A 14,414-nucleotide genomic window follows, 5' to 3' on the forward strand; every position below is an offset into this window, starting at 1 on the left:
CGCTTCCCACTGGAAGAGACACACACCTGCGCCCAGCTGTGGCCACGCCCCCTGCCCCTGAGGCTTGGGGCTGGCGGTGTCCAGGACTCGGGCCTCAGGCTGGGCGGAGGGAGGTGGCGCTGAGAATCTGCCAGGCCAGCGGCGGGCATTGCAGGCAGGGTTTTGAGAGTCGGCCAAGAGTGTGCCAAGGAGAGAGTACAAACATGAGTGCCCAGCGCGTAATGCCAGCAGCTCAGGCTGAGGCAGAAGGATCACAAGTTCAAGGCCAGCCCCAGGGAAGTTAGGGAGGCCCAGTCTCAAAATAAAATGTAAGTTTACAGAGCGCCCAGGGTGTAGCTGAGTGGTAGGGCACTTGCCCGCGCGTGCAAGGCCTCCCAAATGACTTCTCACCCCTTCCTGAAATCATCCAAAACACTAGTCCAAGGGTCCTCAGGGACCCTCTACCGCCTACTAGAATAAGCCTCTCCCAAAGCGCCTTCTGGAGGCCTCCTTGGAACTTCAGGGGGAAGGATTCAAATCCCAGCCTTTTCACCTATTCACTGTGTGACCACAGGGAAGTTACTTCCCCTCTCTGTGCATCAATTTCCACTTTGTAATTGGGAGAAATAATGGCTCCTACATCAGAGAGTGGACTGGAAGATTAAAGGGGGCCTGGAGTAAGACAGTAATGTGACCCACTACCTCATGCCACTGCCACCCAGTGCAAGCAGCGGAACAGCCCTGCACCCCAGTTTCCCTTCTGTAAATGGGGGTGTTGACTGAACCTGCCTCAGGCTGGGCCCAAGCCACAGAGGCACGGTCTCCCCGAACTCTGCACAGCCGCACAGTAGACAGCGAAAGGCCCAGAGATGGCTCCCTGGGTGCTCAGTAAACGGCCCCCAGCCCCCAGCCCATACTCACCCAATGCAGAACCCCTTCCCCAGGGCTGGGGCTGGGGCTCGGGCTCAGAGCTGGAGCATTTGCCTGGAACACGGGAGGCGCTGGGTCGACCCTCAGCACCACATAAAGGAATGAAATAAAGGCTTTGTGTCCATCTACTTCTATTAAAAATAAATTAAGAACACCTTCAGGGCTGGTGGGCCTCCGTGGCAGAGCCCTTGCCCCACATGTGTGAGGCGCTGGGTTCCACTCTCAGCACCACATAAAAATAAATGAGTAACGGGCTGGGGGGTGTGGCTCAAGCCGTCGCGCCCGGGTTCGATCCTCAGCACCACATACAAAGATGTTGTGGTGTCCGCCGAGAACTGAAAAATAAATATTAAAATTTTCTCTCTCTCTCTCAAAATAAAAATAAATAAATGAATAAAATATTTTCTAAAAAAACATCACCTTCAACCCAGACTCGGGCTTGCTGAGCACCTACTGTATAACCTGGGTAGCTCAGCCCCCACCCCCCATCGGCCACAGGGGGCAGCACGGTGGGTGGGGGTGGCTGCCGACTCCCTGAACAGCTGCCGGCCCCACGCGGGGAATCCAGGCTGCACCTGCCGGGAGTCCAGCTGGGCACAGACACGGGGACAAGTCCTGTGTTCCCGCCCCAGCAGGTGGCTGTGCGTGGGTGCTGGCCTGGCGTCCGCCCTCCCCACCCGGCAGCCCGGCCAGCTGCATCCAGTGGCGATCCCGACCCGCAGGCACGGGATGCGGGATCTGTTTGATCCCCCAAACCAGGGTCTCTGGCGGGGAGGGGACACTTGGTGTCTCAAGGTTTCTGCAGCTGAAAAGGGCCCCTGGCCCCTGGTGGGGACAGGCAGGGCTCTGCTCAACACCCGGCTGGGCTGAGAGACAGTCCCTGCAGGTCGCTGGACAGGGGACCCCGAGGGCGGGGAGGGCGGGGCTGGGCTGACCCCGCGGGGCGTGTCCACCGGAGGGCGGGGCCCTGGCGGATGGTGGGGGGCAGCTGACGCAGGCTGTTTGACTGTCCCTGGGCCCGGGGAGGTTGGGGTCACCCCCGTGACCTACCGGGTCTGTCGGAAACCCAGGAACACCCTGAAGAAACAGCAGCCCGCTGGGCTCTGGCCTGTGGCTTTAGCATTTATGGAGCGCCCACTGTGTACACAATGCCCAGCTGAGGGCTGATGAGAAGGGTCCTAAAGGGATAGTCTCTGCCTCAAGAAAGCCTGTGGTCCCCAGGGAGACGGACCGTCCTGGGAGAGTCAGAGGGGAATGAAGCGCCGGAGGTCTCCTGAGAGCCGCTCTGAGGAGGTGGCCCTGGCCTGGATTGTGACAGGTGAGGGCAGGTGAGAGGCACCAGGCCCAGGGCAGTTAGACGGCAGGAGGGGCGGAGGGGCCTGGGAGCTGGGGAAGGTGCTCCCGGATGAGGGCCTCTGTGCAGAGGCCGGGGCAAGAGGAGGCACAGCTGGAGCCCAGGGCTGCAGCCGAGGACAGGTGGAGAGAGGGGAGGGAGGCAGGGAGGCTGGGGGGGGACACAGGTGGAACCAGAGAGGCGGAGCCAGGGAGGACGCAGGTGCTCACAGGTGCCCTCTGGTGGCTGCCGGGAGGACAGGCTGTGGGTGAGCAGGAGAGGCGTGGGGTGGACCCTTGGGACTTTGGAAACGCAGCGCCTGGGAGGGGTGGCCGAGGAGTCATGGGAGACCAGGGAGTCCTGGCCTCGGGAAGGCTGAGGTGAGCTTCTTGTGTGGGGACATTTAGAGGTAGGTAGGAGAGGGGAAGGGACACGGCTCCTGGGGAGGTCAGCAGAGGCCTGGTGTGGACGGGGCAGGACAAGGGCCAGGCCTGTTGCTTCTCCTTGTTTTCTCGTTACTTGTTTTAAATCGTCCCAGGACAGTGGGCCTGTCTGCGGGGCACAGTGACTACGTCCACAGAGCGCACACAGGACAACTGCCATCTCCATCCCCTGAGCCTGCCCACCCGCTCCTGGCTCTACCAGAGGGACCCGCTGGCCTGGACTGCACCCCGCGCAGCCACCCAGCGAGCCTTGTCCCCGCCGGCTGGCCGCACAGGTGTCATTTGTCATGAATCGTGTGGGGCGCCGTGGCATGTGCCTGTCACCCACGCAGCTCAGGAGGCTGAGGCAGGAGGATCGTGAGTTTAAAGCCAGCCTCAGCAACTCAGTGAGACCCTGTCTCTAAATAAAATATAAAAGGGGGGCTGGGGGTACAGGTCAGCTGGTAGAGCTTGCCTTGCAGGCACAAGGCCCTGGGTTCAGTCCCCAGCACCACAAAAAAGGGAGGGGGGCTGGGGACGTGGCTCAGTGGTTAAGTGCCCCTGAGTTCAGTCCTTGGTACAAAAAGAAGAAAAACCACATGAAGTGAATGTCCCAGAATCCTGTGCTCCCATGGCCTTCCCTGGCACGAATGTCCTAGCTACGTCTGGGGTCACCTGGGGGGACCCAGGAGCAGGCCTCCTGCCCCCCACCCAGCTGGGGGATCTTGCCTGTCCTTAGGATCTGTCCTCCCGGGGCCCCGCCGTCCCGATGGTGGGGCAGGTGGTTTGGAGACTGTCCCTGGGGGGCTTCTCTGGGGGGCTTCTCTGGGGGGCTGGGGAGCCCTGGGCGGGCGAGGGTCCAGGAGCCAGCCAGGGTTCCAAGGAAGGCCAGGCTCCGGGAGCAGCAGGACCTGCCACAAGTCTCATGGGAAGGGAGGGACGTCCCAGGGGTTGGCCTTGCTGGGTCCCCGTGGGTCTGGGGCGCCTGACGAGGTGCAGGTGGCAGAGAGTTCTAGCGGCTGCCTGGGCTCACCCAGGGCTTATTCCTCCCCTCAGGGCCCCACAGGAAAGGCAGGCGAGATATGGTGTCCTGCTGCTGGAGGGACGTCCACCCCCAAGTGGTCCACACTGCACCTCTGACCTGGGCAGCAGCCGGGTGCAGGGCCCGCAGCGCTGACCTGACTCACAGTCCCTGCTCCCAGCCCCGGGGGCCACCTGCCGATCCCCCAGGACCCCGCCCCGTCCTCATGTACTCCAGGGCCACGCCTGACTCTGTCCTTGTAAGTGCACTGCTCAGAGTCTTAGATGGCTCCCCAAGGCTATGTATTCATTTATGGAGCACCTACTGCATACCAAACCCCATCCCGTGGTGAGGCCTGCACGGGCTGGGAAGAGATGCTGAACAGAGAGCCCCCGCCCAGGATGCACGGTCCGCGAGCTGGGCTCCTGCTCAGGAGCGCCCTGCGGCTCCCTGGTGTGCCCTCGAGGGTCAGCATGGAGTGCCCGCCAGTCCAGCCCTGGGCCCCTCTGGTCATCTGTGCTTCTCCTTGCCTTTGAACCACTTTAGAACCTGGTAAATGGCTGCAAATGGCGGAGAGGTTCCAATGCAAATGACTTTGTCCTGGGGAGACTGCAGCTGATCATCCAAGTGGCCTTGACCAGGCTTGCTCTGTCTGTGGGCCCAGGTACTCCCCCATGGCAGTGTGTGTGTGACGCGGGATCAGCCTGTGCCCCCCGGCTCCCTGTGAATGGGTGACTTCAGAGCATTCCAGGTGCCACCTGCTCAGCCTTCACCTTCTTGTTTATGGGATGAACCCAGGGCCCTGCTGGGAGCTGCCCCAGCCCAACCCTTGACCTTTCAGAAAAGAGGCTGACCAGGAGGCCAGTGTCTCCACCCTGGCACCCAAGGGTGTCCCCAGTCCCCTCCCTGCCCCGTCACTCTGCCCCCCCGTCTGTTTTGTTATCTAAGTTCTTTTGGGCAGTGGTGCCGGGGACTGAACCCAGGTCCCCTCACCCCTGAGCCACACCCCAGCCCTATTTTGTATTTTACTTAGAGACAGGGTCTCCCTGAGCTGCTCAGGGCCTCAGAGTTGCTGAGGCTGGCTTGGAACTCCATCCTCCTGCCTCGGCCTCCCGAGCCGCTGGGACGACAGGTGTGGCCACCCCACTGCGCTCCCCATCTTAACCCTCCCCGCCCTTCCTCATCACGCTGGGTGTCTGCCGCAATCAGCACATGCCAAAGTCTCTCCAGAATCTGCCTCCCCCTGGACCAGCCCAGTCCATCCACCTGATGCCCGTTCCCGCCCTCACTCACAGCCTGTCCTCCCCACAGCAGCCACTGGAGGGCGCGAAGGAGCACCTGACTCAGAGCCCTCCGGTATCCTCTCTGGCTCCCACCTCCCTCTAGGTCAAAGCCAAGTCCTCCCTTGGCCCCCAAGGCCCTGCACAACCTGCCCCAGGCCCTCTCTGCCTCCCCTCCTTCTCTCTCCCCTCCTCCCTCTGTTCTAGCCACACGGGCTCCTTCCTTACTGTGCCCACCAGATGCCAGACTTGGTCCTGCCCCTGGGCCTCTGCACACTGGTGCCCTCTGCCTGGGCCTGGGTTTGGCCGACTATTCAGGTTCTTTGAGTCTGTGCACAGATGCCAGCTGCTCAGTGAGTGCCTTCACCTTTCTATATAAAATTGCAGGGCGGGTGGGGTTCGGTGGGGCAGTGCTTGCATGAAGGCCTGGTTCCGGCTCCAGCTCCGTGAAAATACAGTAAAATAGGATCCCCTACCCCTGATGCCGTTTGTGGCACGATTTCTTTACTGGTTTTGTTTCTGTCTTCTCCCTCAAGACATCAGCCCCACAGGAGCAGGGGTCTTGACTGTCTCATTCACTGCTGTACCCCAATAGTCACGAACTGCGCACCTGGCATACAGTAAGTGCTCAATTAATGCCAATTCACTGCAAGGCAGCCCTGCCCCAGCCATGCCTCCCACTGACCTCGGCCATTCCAAAGGGTGTCAGGCTGCACCCTGAGCAAACACTGCTCCCTGGCGCCTGGCCAGGCTGAAGAGGAAGGACAGGAGCCCAGATTCCCTGCTGTGGACTTTCCCCAGGACTCAGAGCCAGGCGGAAGTGCTGGGCCCAGCAGGCGGGACTTTTTCAAGATGTTGAGCATGGGGCATTGGTTGGGGGACAGGGCCAGCCTCCAGACCACCCCCCTTCTGCATTTGGGCTCTTGTCTGCATGACAATCCTACTTTACTGTGCAGCCCTGGGTAAGTGGCTGCCCTCTCTGAGCCTGGATTCATCTCTGTAAAATGGGGTATCAGATGGAGCTGTGGGACTGGCCTTGTGTTCTGAGTTCCGAGCTGTGGTAGGATGGCTCCCTTGGAGCCCTGCATGCCCTGGCACCTGCTACTGCTCTGCTCGAGGCCAGGGAGGAGAGGGGCCAAGGCAAAGCTCTGAGAGGCTGGGATTCCTCCACCCCGCAGGCTCTGACCCAGGGCTCAGGCATCCGTTCACCTCCTGGCTACAGGGCCCTGGGCCACCCCCCGCGCCAGGCCCGCTCTGTGTCCCAGGCCACGGTCCTGGCCCCTCCCAGCCCAGAGGCCTCCTTGGGCCTGGACAGAGCCGCGAGGTGCAACCGGACACTGGCCTCTCTGGGACGCTATCTTTGTTCTCCCATTTAGGAGCAAATGACCCAGAAAAAACATTCCTGTCCCCCAAGTCCTGTCCCCTCCCGACCTGGGAGTCCTCACCTTCCAGTTTATGCTGCCCCTGTCCACTGCCCACTGCGTGGGGTCCCACACCAGCCCACTCCCCAGCCCCTGAGGTCCCCGCGGTGGGCCACCAGGGTCAGGAAGCACCGGGAGGCTGGGCCAGGTGGCAGGCGCCTGCCACCCTGCGCTGGTCTGGGGTAGGGAGGGAGGGCCAGCCTAGTGGGCCTGAGGACCATCCCTCCTCAGTTTGGGGGATGGAGGGAGTCCCACAGTGTCCCCTTGCTGCCTTCGCCCCAGCACCTCCTGGGCCAACAATGACCCTTTTAAGGCTCCCTGTGCGCTGGGCTGGCTGCCAGGGCAGACAATCCCTCGGAAACTGTGTCAGGCCCGGGGAGGGGCAGCCACGCTCTGGGGAGCCGGGGCAGCGGGGTCCCAGGCCGCGGGGCATGGGGAGCCGGACAACGTTGGATGCCGCAGAGCAGGTGGGGACTTACCTGTCTGGCAGCTGGCGGGACCCTGGAGGTGCCCACCTGGACGGCCTGGGGCGGGAGTGGAGCTGGCGGCTGGGCCCTGCCTGTCGCCGGACTGGTCCTCCCGCGGGCAGCAGAAGGCGGGCAGGTGCCTTGCAGGGCGAGCCCAGCCGGCGAGTGGGCAGGTGTGGGTGCCAGGGAGGACCCAGCGGCTGGCTGGGTGTGTGCCTCTGTCGCAAGGGGCTCCCACGTGGGAGCCGCCCGGCCTTAACCCCTGCTGGCCCGGGCAGCGACACCCAGCCCTACCTGTGCCTGGGCCCGGCGCATTCAAGGCCCGCGGACCGCTCGATCGCCCTGCGCCCCCGGGCAGTCTCCACTCACCCCAACGCTGCCACCCGCTTCCCGGGTGCCTCGGGGACAGCGAGCAGCGCCCCCTGCCCAGGCCTGGACCCTGTCGGGGCTCATCCAGGACCGAGGAGAGAGCTGAGTGTGAAGCGCAGGGGACGGAGGCTGTGGCTCGGGACTTCGGCAGCTGCCCGCATTGCCCACGGGTCCCTGCCGAAACTCCAGGCTCCGTGGAGCCTGCGGCAAGACTCGGGCTGCTTCTCATATGGTTAAAAAGGTGGGTCAGCCATTCAGACCGGCTTTCCTTACAGCTCTTTCAGATGACTGTGCTTTGCACAAGCTTGGGAAGCCACCTGGTGGCCGCGCCTGTGATCCCAGCCACTCGGGAGGCTGAGGCAGGAGGATCGCTAGTTCAAGGTCAGCCTCGGCAAAATAAAAGAAGCTGGGAGTGTAGCTCAGTGGTTAAGCACACCTGCGTTCAATCCCCCGGTGCAAGGAAACCAAACCAAACCACCGTGAGCTTGGAGTCCATGTTTGCTCTCTATCCTGTTGTCATTTCTTGTCCCCGATTTCCTCGGGTTCGATCGTTCACATGAACATCATATGTACACAGGAATATGCACACATAGACATACGTGATCTGGCACTAGAGATGGAACCCGGGGGTGCTCCACCACTGAGCCACATCACCAGCCCTTGTTATTTTCTATTTAGAGACACGGCCTCACGAAGTTACTGAGGCTGGCCTGGAGCTGCCATCCTCCCTCCTGAGCCTCCTCAGCCCTGGGATGACGAAGGTGCGCACCGGATGCGTGGAGACGTACCTACGCATATCCACTCTAACGCTCCATCTCTATCTCTAGTCACTTGTGGATTTAACAGTTTTGCTTTTCTGCGTGGCGTGCTGGGGTGGAGCCCAGGGCCGCATGCGCACTAGGCCAGCGCGGTGTCCTGAGAAGCACCCTGGTCCACCCATCGACCCTACTCTGTCGGCGCTCAGCCTTTGAGCCGGCCTCACGCCTCCTGGTTCGCCTGCTGGCCATCTTCAAGGTCGGGGATTTTGTCTGGCTGAACCCTGGCATCCCCTGTGGTCCAGAGCGCAGCAGGGTACACAGTAGGTGCTTGATACATTTGGGGCTGGAGGGCAGATGGATCGCAGCCAAGGGGAGCGGGGCGGGGACCTACCTGTGTTGACGTCATAGGCGCCGTGGCCACCAGGGGGCGCTGGAAACCCGGCCACTACCCGCCGGGCAGCCTCAGTTTTCCAACCCTGCAAAATGGGCAGGGAGTGGACATGGATCGCCGGGGCCAAGAGCGCTGCTGCCCGGGACCCGGCCCCGCTCACCACCCGCTGCCTACCCGCTCTGTCCCTCCGCCCCAGCGCCAAAGTCATAAAGCTTCTTATTTTCATCGAAGGCGCACACACTGCGTTTCAAAGCGCGGAGCCGTCTCTGTCCTGCTGAGAACATGGACAGCCCTTGCCTCCCGCGGTTCCCCCACGGGCCCCTCCTTGACCTTTCTTACAGATTATTTTGACATTTACTTCCGTGTCTCAATCACGACTTTTATGCCACTTGTTGATTTTCCAGTTTTGCTTTTTGGTGGTTTTTCCAAGTTGCTTCCTGTTCTTACTGGCGTCGTACCTAACCTTGCCCTTCCTGAACTGCCCGGGCCGGCGGATGATCTCCGAGTTGCCCTGGCACCTGAGTTGCCGAGCAGCCTCATGAGCTCACACTGTGCCCTCCCACCGATGCCTGGGCAGGTGCATCGGGCGGTCCAGGTGGGCCAGGCGGCCTCCAGGGCCCGCACTTAGACGAGTCTCCTCTGGACAGCTCAGGTGTCCCCGCTGTTCACGACAGGGGTCAAGGGAGCTGGCAGGTGTAGGATGCACCACGTGGCCACTGGTAAGGGAGCAGCTGGGGGCCTGGAGCCCTCGTACGGCGCACAGCTGTCCCCACAGAACTTTCTCTTCTTCCCACACTGAACTTCTGTCCCTTCAACACTAGCCGGTCCCCTCCCAGCCCCTGGCTCCCACTCTGCTGCTTCCTGTCTCTGTGGACCTGAGGACTCCAGGGACCGGCTGTGGGTGGACCCTGCAGTGTGTGCCCCTTTGTGCCCGGCTCTTGTCACTGAGCACTGTGTCCTCAGGGCACCTTGTGGCCGGTGTCAGAATTTCTTCCCTTTTCCGGGCTCTGCGTGGACCAGTCTGACGCCTGACACTGTGCCTGTCCCCTTTGGGTGGACTCCCTTCTAGCTGGGCACAGCTAATGGGGGCCCCTTTGCCCTCCCTGGGGCCTTGGCCATTTCTTCCCTTTCTTGATCTGCCTCCTGGGCCCACGCACAGCCTTGCCGCCGCATCCTTGGGGCCGAGGTCTGACAACCACCTGCCCGGCTTCCTGGTTCCCCTCCGTCCATCCCCAGGCCCCACAGCCCAGGCCCCTCCCTCCCGCTGCCTGAGAGAGGCGGTCCAGGCCTCTGAATCAGGCCGCTCCTCACTAGCAGGGGCCACGCTGCCCGCTGCAGAGAAGGTTAATGAACAGAACTATTAATAGCAGCTTATTAACAGCCAGACCAGGACCTCAGGATTCCTGACTGCCGAGCCTCCGAGCCTCCGTAGCAAAGCCATCATGGTGCTTCAGCAGCGGGACCCCTGTCCCCGTGTGCCACCTGCAGGACCCACCGGAGCACCATTCTTGCGGAGCCACTGGCAGGGCGTGGTGTGGGACGGAACCAGGGCCTGGTGTGTGAGCAAGCGCTCACCAGGAGTAGAGCCCAGGTGGCTAGAGGCCTGAGGGCCCCTGTCGTGCACATGCAGGAGAGGACCAGGACGGTGCCTAGGTCACCTAGGTGTCAGGCTGCCAGGAGCGTGGAAGTGAGGGACACGGAGACCTGGAACCGCAGAGAGCCAGTCCCTGGCTTCAGGAGGCCCCCACGCAGACCTCTGAGCCTGGAGTGGACATCACCGCTCACGCCTTAGTCTATTTTTAATATTTATGTCTCAGTTGTAGGTGGGCACAACATCTTTTTATTTTATTTATTTATTTTTATGTGGTGCTGAGGATCGCACCCAGGGCCCCACACACGCGAGGCGAGCGCTCTACCGCTGAGCCCAGCCCAGCCCCGCAACTTAGCATTTCAAATAATCATGTGGAGTCTGGGTGCCGTGGCGCATCCCTGTGATCCCAGCCACGGTGTGTGGCAGGAGGGTGGCGAGTTCAAGGCCAGCCTCAGCAACTTAGCAAGACTCCATCTCAAAATAAAGAATAAAAAAGGCTGGGAACGTGGCTCAGTGGTAGAGCACTTGCCCAGCGTGTGCACCACCCTAGGTTCCCACCCTCCAGTACCAGAAAATAAAAAGGTGGGAGAGTCATATACATTAACATTTATGTTATAGCAACACACATTTTGGCTTACTGATGTTAATATTTATATCATATATAATATACATATTATGCTTAATAAAATACAACAAATTGTTAGCATATTACATCTATTGTTGATATTCACAAATAATAAGAATTTACTATGATCATATAGATACAGATATAAACATTCCAGTATATATGTATATACTTAAGTAATAGTATTTTAAATATTTTTTAGTTGTACATGAACACAGACCTTTATTTGTTTATCTTTATGTGGTGCCGCGGATCCAACCCAGTTCCTCATGCATACCACTCACTGACCACTACCCCTGCCCATCAGTGTATATTTACCTATGTACATTGTGTTTATATGTGAATGTGCTTCTATAACTCACATAAGTTCATATAAATGTAAATGAGTACTAGTACATGAATAATGTAAGTGTATTATATATGATGTACAAATGTAATTCTTTCCTTATATATTTGTTACTCATATAGATACATATTATATTAATAGTATCAGTGTATTGATATTATCCTATGTAACCATAATATGCAAATGTAAATACTTATATATTTGTATCACTCATAAAACATAAATGCAAGCATGATATGAGTAAGGTAAACTCATTATTTAATATAATATGCAAATATACACATAGGTAATTTATACTTCCATACTATTTTTAAAAAAATATTCCTATTAGTTATTTTTTGGGGGGGTGAGTGGGTACTGGGGATTGAACTCAGGGGCACTTGACCAGTAGCCACAACCCCAGCCGTATTTTGTATTTCATGTAGACAGGGTGGCCCTGAATTGCTTAGCGCCTCGCTTTTGCTGAGGCTGGCTTTGAACCCGAGATCCTCCTGACTCAGCTTCCCAAGCCGCTGGGATCACAGGCGTGCACCCGGCTGTTTTTATTAGTGATCGGTGGACCTTTATTTATTATTTATCTATATGCGGTGCTGACGATAGAACCCAGTGCCTCCCACATGCTGGGCAAGCGCTCTGCCCCTGAGCCTCGACCCCAGCCTTACTTCCATACTATTTCTATATTATTTATCCAAATATAAGTATTTATTCACGCACATGATATACAATTTATGGAATACATCATGTATTTTATGTAATAGGAATATTATGTAATGCAATTGACGGTGTTGAGGAATAATGCAGACCCTTGACTGTTTCATGTACAATACATGAAATAACAGGCAGCGCGAAACGTCCCGGGAACAGTGCGTAACCGAAGTGGCGGACCGATAACGCTGCTGCTGTCGGTTGCGAATGTTACCTGCGGCTCCAGTGCACAGCGCTACCCCTGACCTACCCTGAAGACACCGCGCCGTCCTTCCATCCCTGGACACGCGGGGGCGCTCGCGAAGCTTCCGGCCGGGCCCGCAAAGCCCCGCCCCCGATCTCCGATTGGCGGTATGAGCCGCACGTCAGAGCCTGGCCCCGCCCCAGTCCCGCCCCCACGCGGCGGCCCCTCCCTCCGCCCTGGGCCGGCGGCGCTTGTTGTTCAGCGGCGGCGGCCGAGCTCGGCTGCTGCTTCGGGCCTCGCCGCCGCCGGTCCGCACGCGGACATGGAGCTGGAGGTGCCGGACGAGGCGGAGAGTGCCGAGGCGGGGGCCGTGCCCGCGGAGGCGGCCTGGTCGTCGGACAGCGGGGCGACGTCAGGTAACGGTGCGGCCGGCGGCGCCCCCCTCGGCGCGAATGGGCCGGCCCTCCGCCCCCCCCCCGCCGCGGCGCAGTGGGCCCTCCCGGGCGTGGAGGGGCGCGGGGACCCGCGGCCGGCGCGCCGGAGCATTCCACTCGCGGGCGCGCGCGGGGGGCGCCGGGACGCCCCACGCCAGGCCCGGGGGACGCGCCGCGCGGGCCGCGAGGCTGCAGCGCCCCGCCCGCTCTGGGGTCCCTGGAGGGACAGCCGGTCTGGGGGCGGGAGTGGGTGCGGGGCCCGGTCTGGGGCCTGTGGGTGGAGGGAGCCCCTTTTGGAGTTATGCGGGGAAGAGGGGTCCTCGCGCCTGCCGGGACCGGGTCTGGGAAGAGGGTGGGCGAGCTGCCTCCTGCCGAGGGCGCAGAGGGGTCGGCCTCCCCCCTCTTGTGGGCGAGGGGCTGCTCCGGGTGTGCGGGATGCTGGGGCACCCCCATGCTAGTGGGCGCCTTGCCTCCGAGGCGCTTCAGGGCTAGGGGTGACATTGCCCCAGATGCCACCCCCCGGCCCGGAGCCACCAGTTTGGGCTGCCCTTCTTGCGATTGTCACCTTTTGGGCCTTCCCCCACAAGCAGTCACCCTGTGGCCGTGGGGGTGGAGGTGGACCTTTGCTTTGGGGCAGCCTCCTGGTCCTGTCATTCCTCCTTCTGGAAGTCTCCAGACCTGGGTGCCGGCAATGGCTGTCCCTTCCCTTCCTGGCCTCAGCTTACTTCCCTGTGAAACAGGGGCTCTAGGGGGACTGTGTTTTGAGGTGCAGTCCGTGTCAGGGCAAGTGCAGTGAGGAGCCCTGGCCCTGTCCGTCTCCCCGGCACCTGCTGTGCAGGCCATGGCTTCCTTGTGCCTGGGCCTGGGCTGCGTCTCGCGGGGCGGTGTACAGAGCCCAGAGAACAGAACGGAAGGTTCCTTCTCCGTGAGGTCACAAGCTCCCACATAGGAAGTTACCGGATTTGCAGAACCCTGCCCCCCCCCCTCGCAGGCGGCCCTGGCCGAGGGTGGTGGTGTCTGCAGACACCCACGGGCATCCGAGCCCCTGCTTCCACCAGCCCGAGCTTCCTTGGCAGGAAGGCGAGGTGGTGCTGTGCTGCCAGGGCAGGCGCGAGGGCGAGGGCGCCGCAGCAGCCCCCGCTGCAGGTCTGAGGCTGCAGGCCCCCGCTTCCTTCCCCACTGCCATCTGGAGCTGCCTGCTAGGTGACCCCATTTAGCCCCAGGAGCCACTCGCCCTCCTTCTTTGCTGTCACCTGGTGGCCCGGCCAGCACCAGGCGTGGAGGCGGAAGCCTGCCAGGCAGTGGGCCCCAGCTCGGTCCCTTCTCAGCCCGCCCAACTCCTGCTTGGGCATCAGCCCTCTGCTTGGGCAGCTCAGGGACACAGCAGCCTCAGACCCACTGACCACAAGACATCTGCCTTATCAGGGACTCTGTGATCTGATTGGGGACAGAGAGTGGCTGATCTGAGCAGGGAGCTGGGCGATAAGGAGTGGCCTGCCCTCCTGTCCCAGAAATTCACAGAAACACAACCCACCAGTGCCAGCTGGGCCCGGGCTCCACACTGCTGCCCCTGGGAACCCCTTCTGCCCACCTGGGCGTGGTGACAGTCCACACCCCTTCTTGCTGCCCTGTGAGCATGCACATAAGTGGACACCGTGAGTGATCACGCCGCAGCGGCCCCTCCTCCCCACCAGGCTGCCTCCTGCCAGTGCCTCTGCCTGGCACCATGGCATTTGGGGCTGGAACTCTTTTATTTTAAGGGGCTGAGCAGCGTCCCTGGTCTCCTCCATACTAGGGGCTCTCCAGCCGTGACAGCCACGTGTCCAGACGCCGTGCAGCCTGTCCTGTAGGGTCCCCACGAGGACCGCTGCGCCTCATCTTGTGACTCGTTGCTTCCCATCTGTAGCATCTGGGCCTCCTGCCTGGTGTCTGTCCCCGGGAGGAAGCCCAGAGCAGTCCTGCTGGGTGACACTTCCAGCCCGGCCGTCCATTGCTGTGTGACTTCACCTCTGCGCCTGGTCTCTGGGCGGGATGTGGGGTGGGGACCGCACTGTCTGTACCCATTGCTGCCTGCCAAGGCTTCTGCATTTGGGGCTTCGTCCAACCCCTGCCGGGGCCTGTCCTGGTGGGTTGGCTGCTGCAGCAGGGTCACCTGTGT

General features: G+C 60.5%; 2 protein-coding genes and 1 long non-coding RNA gene across 9 annotated transcripts in view; 2 read left to right on the forward strand and 1 right to left on the reverse strand.

Annotated features, from left to right (window-relative positions):
- The window catches only part of Tjp3 (tight junction protein 3), a 21,743-nt gene extending 14,729 nt beyond the window's left edge, over positions 1-7,014 (reverse strand). The window contains exon 1 of the mRNA XM_046444126.2: positions 6,866-7,014. The gene's annotated coding sequence lies outside the window, so the exon portion shown is untranslated. The remainder of the gene's footprint in view (positions 1-6,865) is intronic.
- LOC124092480 (uncharacterized) lies at positions 2,507-11,168 on the forward strand. The gene is made up of 8 exons (XR_009226767.1): positions 2,507-2,622; positions 2,781-3,071; positions 3,721-3,944; positions 4,232-4,349; positions 4,719-5,318; positions 5,502-5,927; positions 7,498-7,603; positions 7,901-11,168. It is a non-coding gene; the product is annotated as an uncharacterized LOC124092480 (long non-coding RNA).
- An 895-nt stretch (positions 11,169-12,063) lies between these two features.
- Positions 12,064-14,414, forward strand: part of Pip5k1c (phosphatidylinositol-4-phosphate 5-kinase type 1 gamma) — a 35,693-nt gene continuing 33,342 nt past the window's right edge. For 5 of the 7 annotated variants that reach the window (XR_006851623.2, XR_006851626.2, XM_046444129.2 and 2 more), the window contains exon 1: positions 12,065-12,238. Coding sequence is in view for 4 of the 7 variants with exons in the window: in XM_046444129.2 (XP_046300085.1) it covers positions 12,145-12,238 (94 nt within the window). In the remaining 3 variants the exon portion in view is untranslated. Of the gene's footprint in view, positions 12,239-14,414 lie in introns of all 7 variants that reach the window. The other 2 variants (XR_006851625.2, XM_046444132.2) reach the window with 2 other exon arrangements.

This window comes from Marmota monax, unplaced genomic scaffold, assembly GCF_021218885.2.
Source record: "Marmota monax isolate L192 unplaced genomic scaffold, Marmota_monax_Labrador192_F-V1.1 WCK01_AAM20220418_F8-fsc00102, whole genome shotgun sequence".
NCBI lineage: Eukaryota > Metazoa > Chordata > Mammalia > Rodentia > Sciuridae > Marmota > Marmota monax.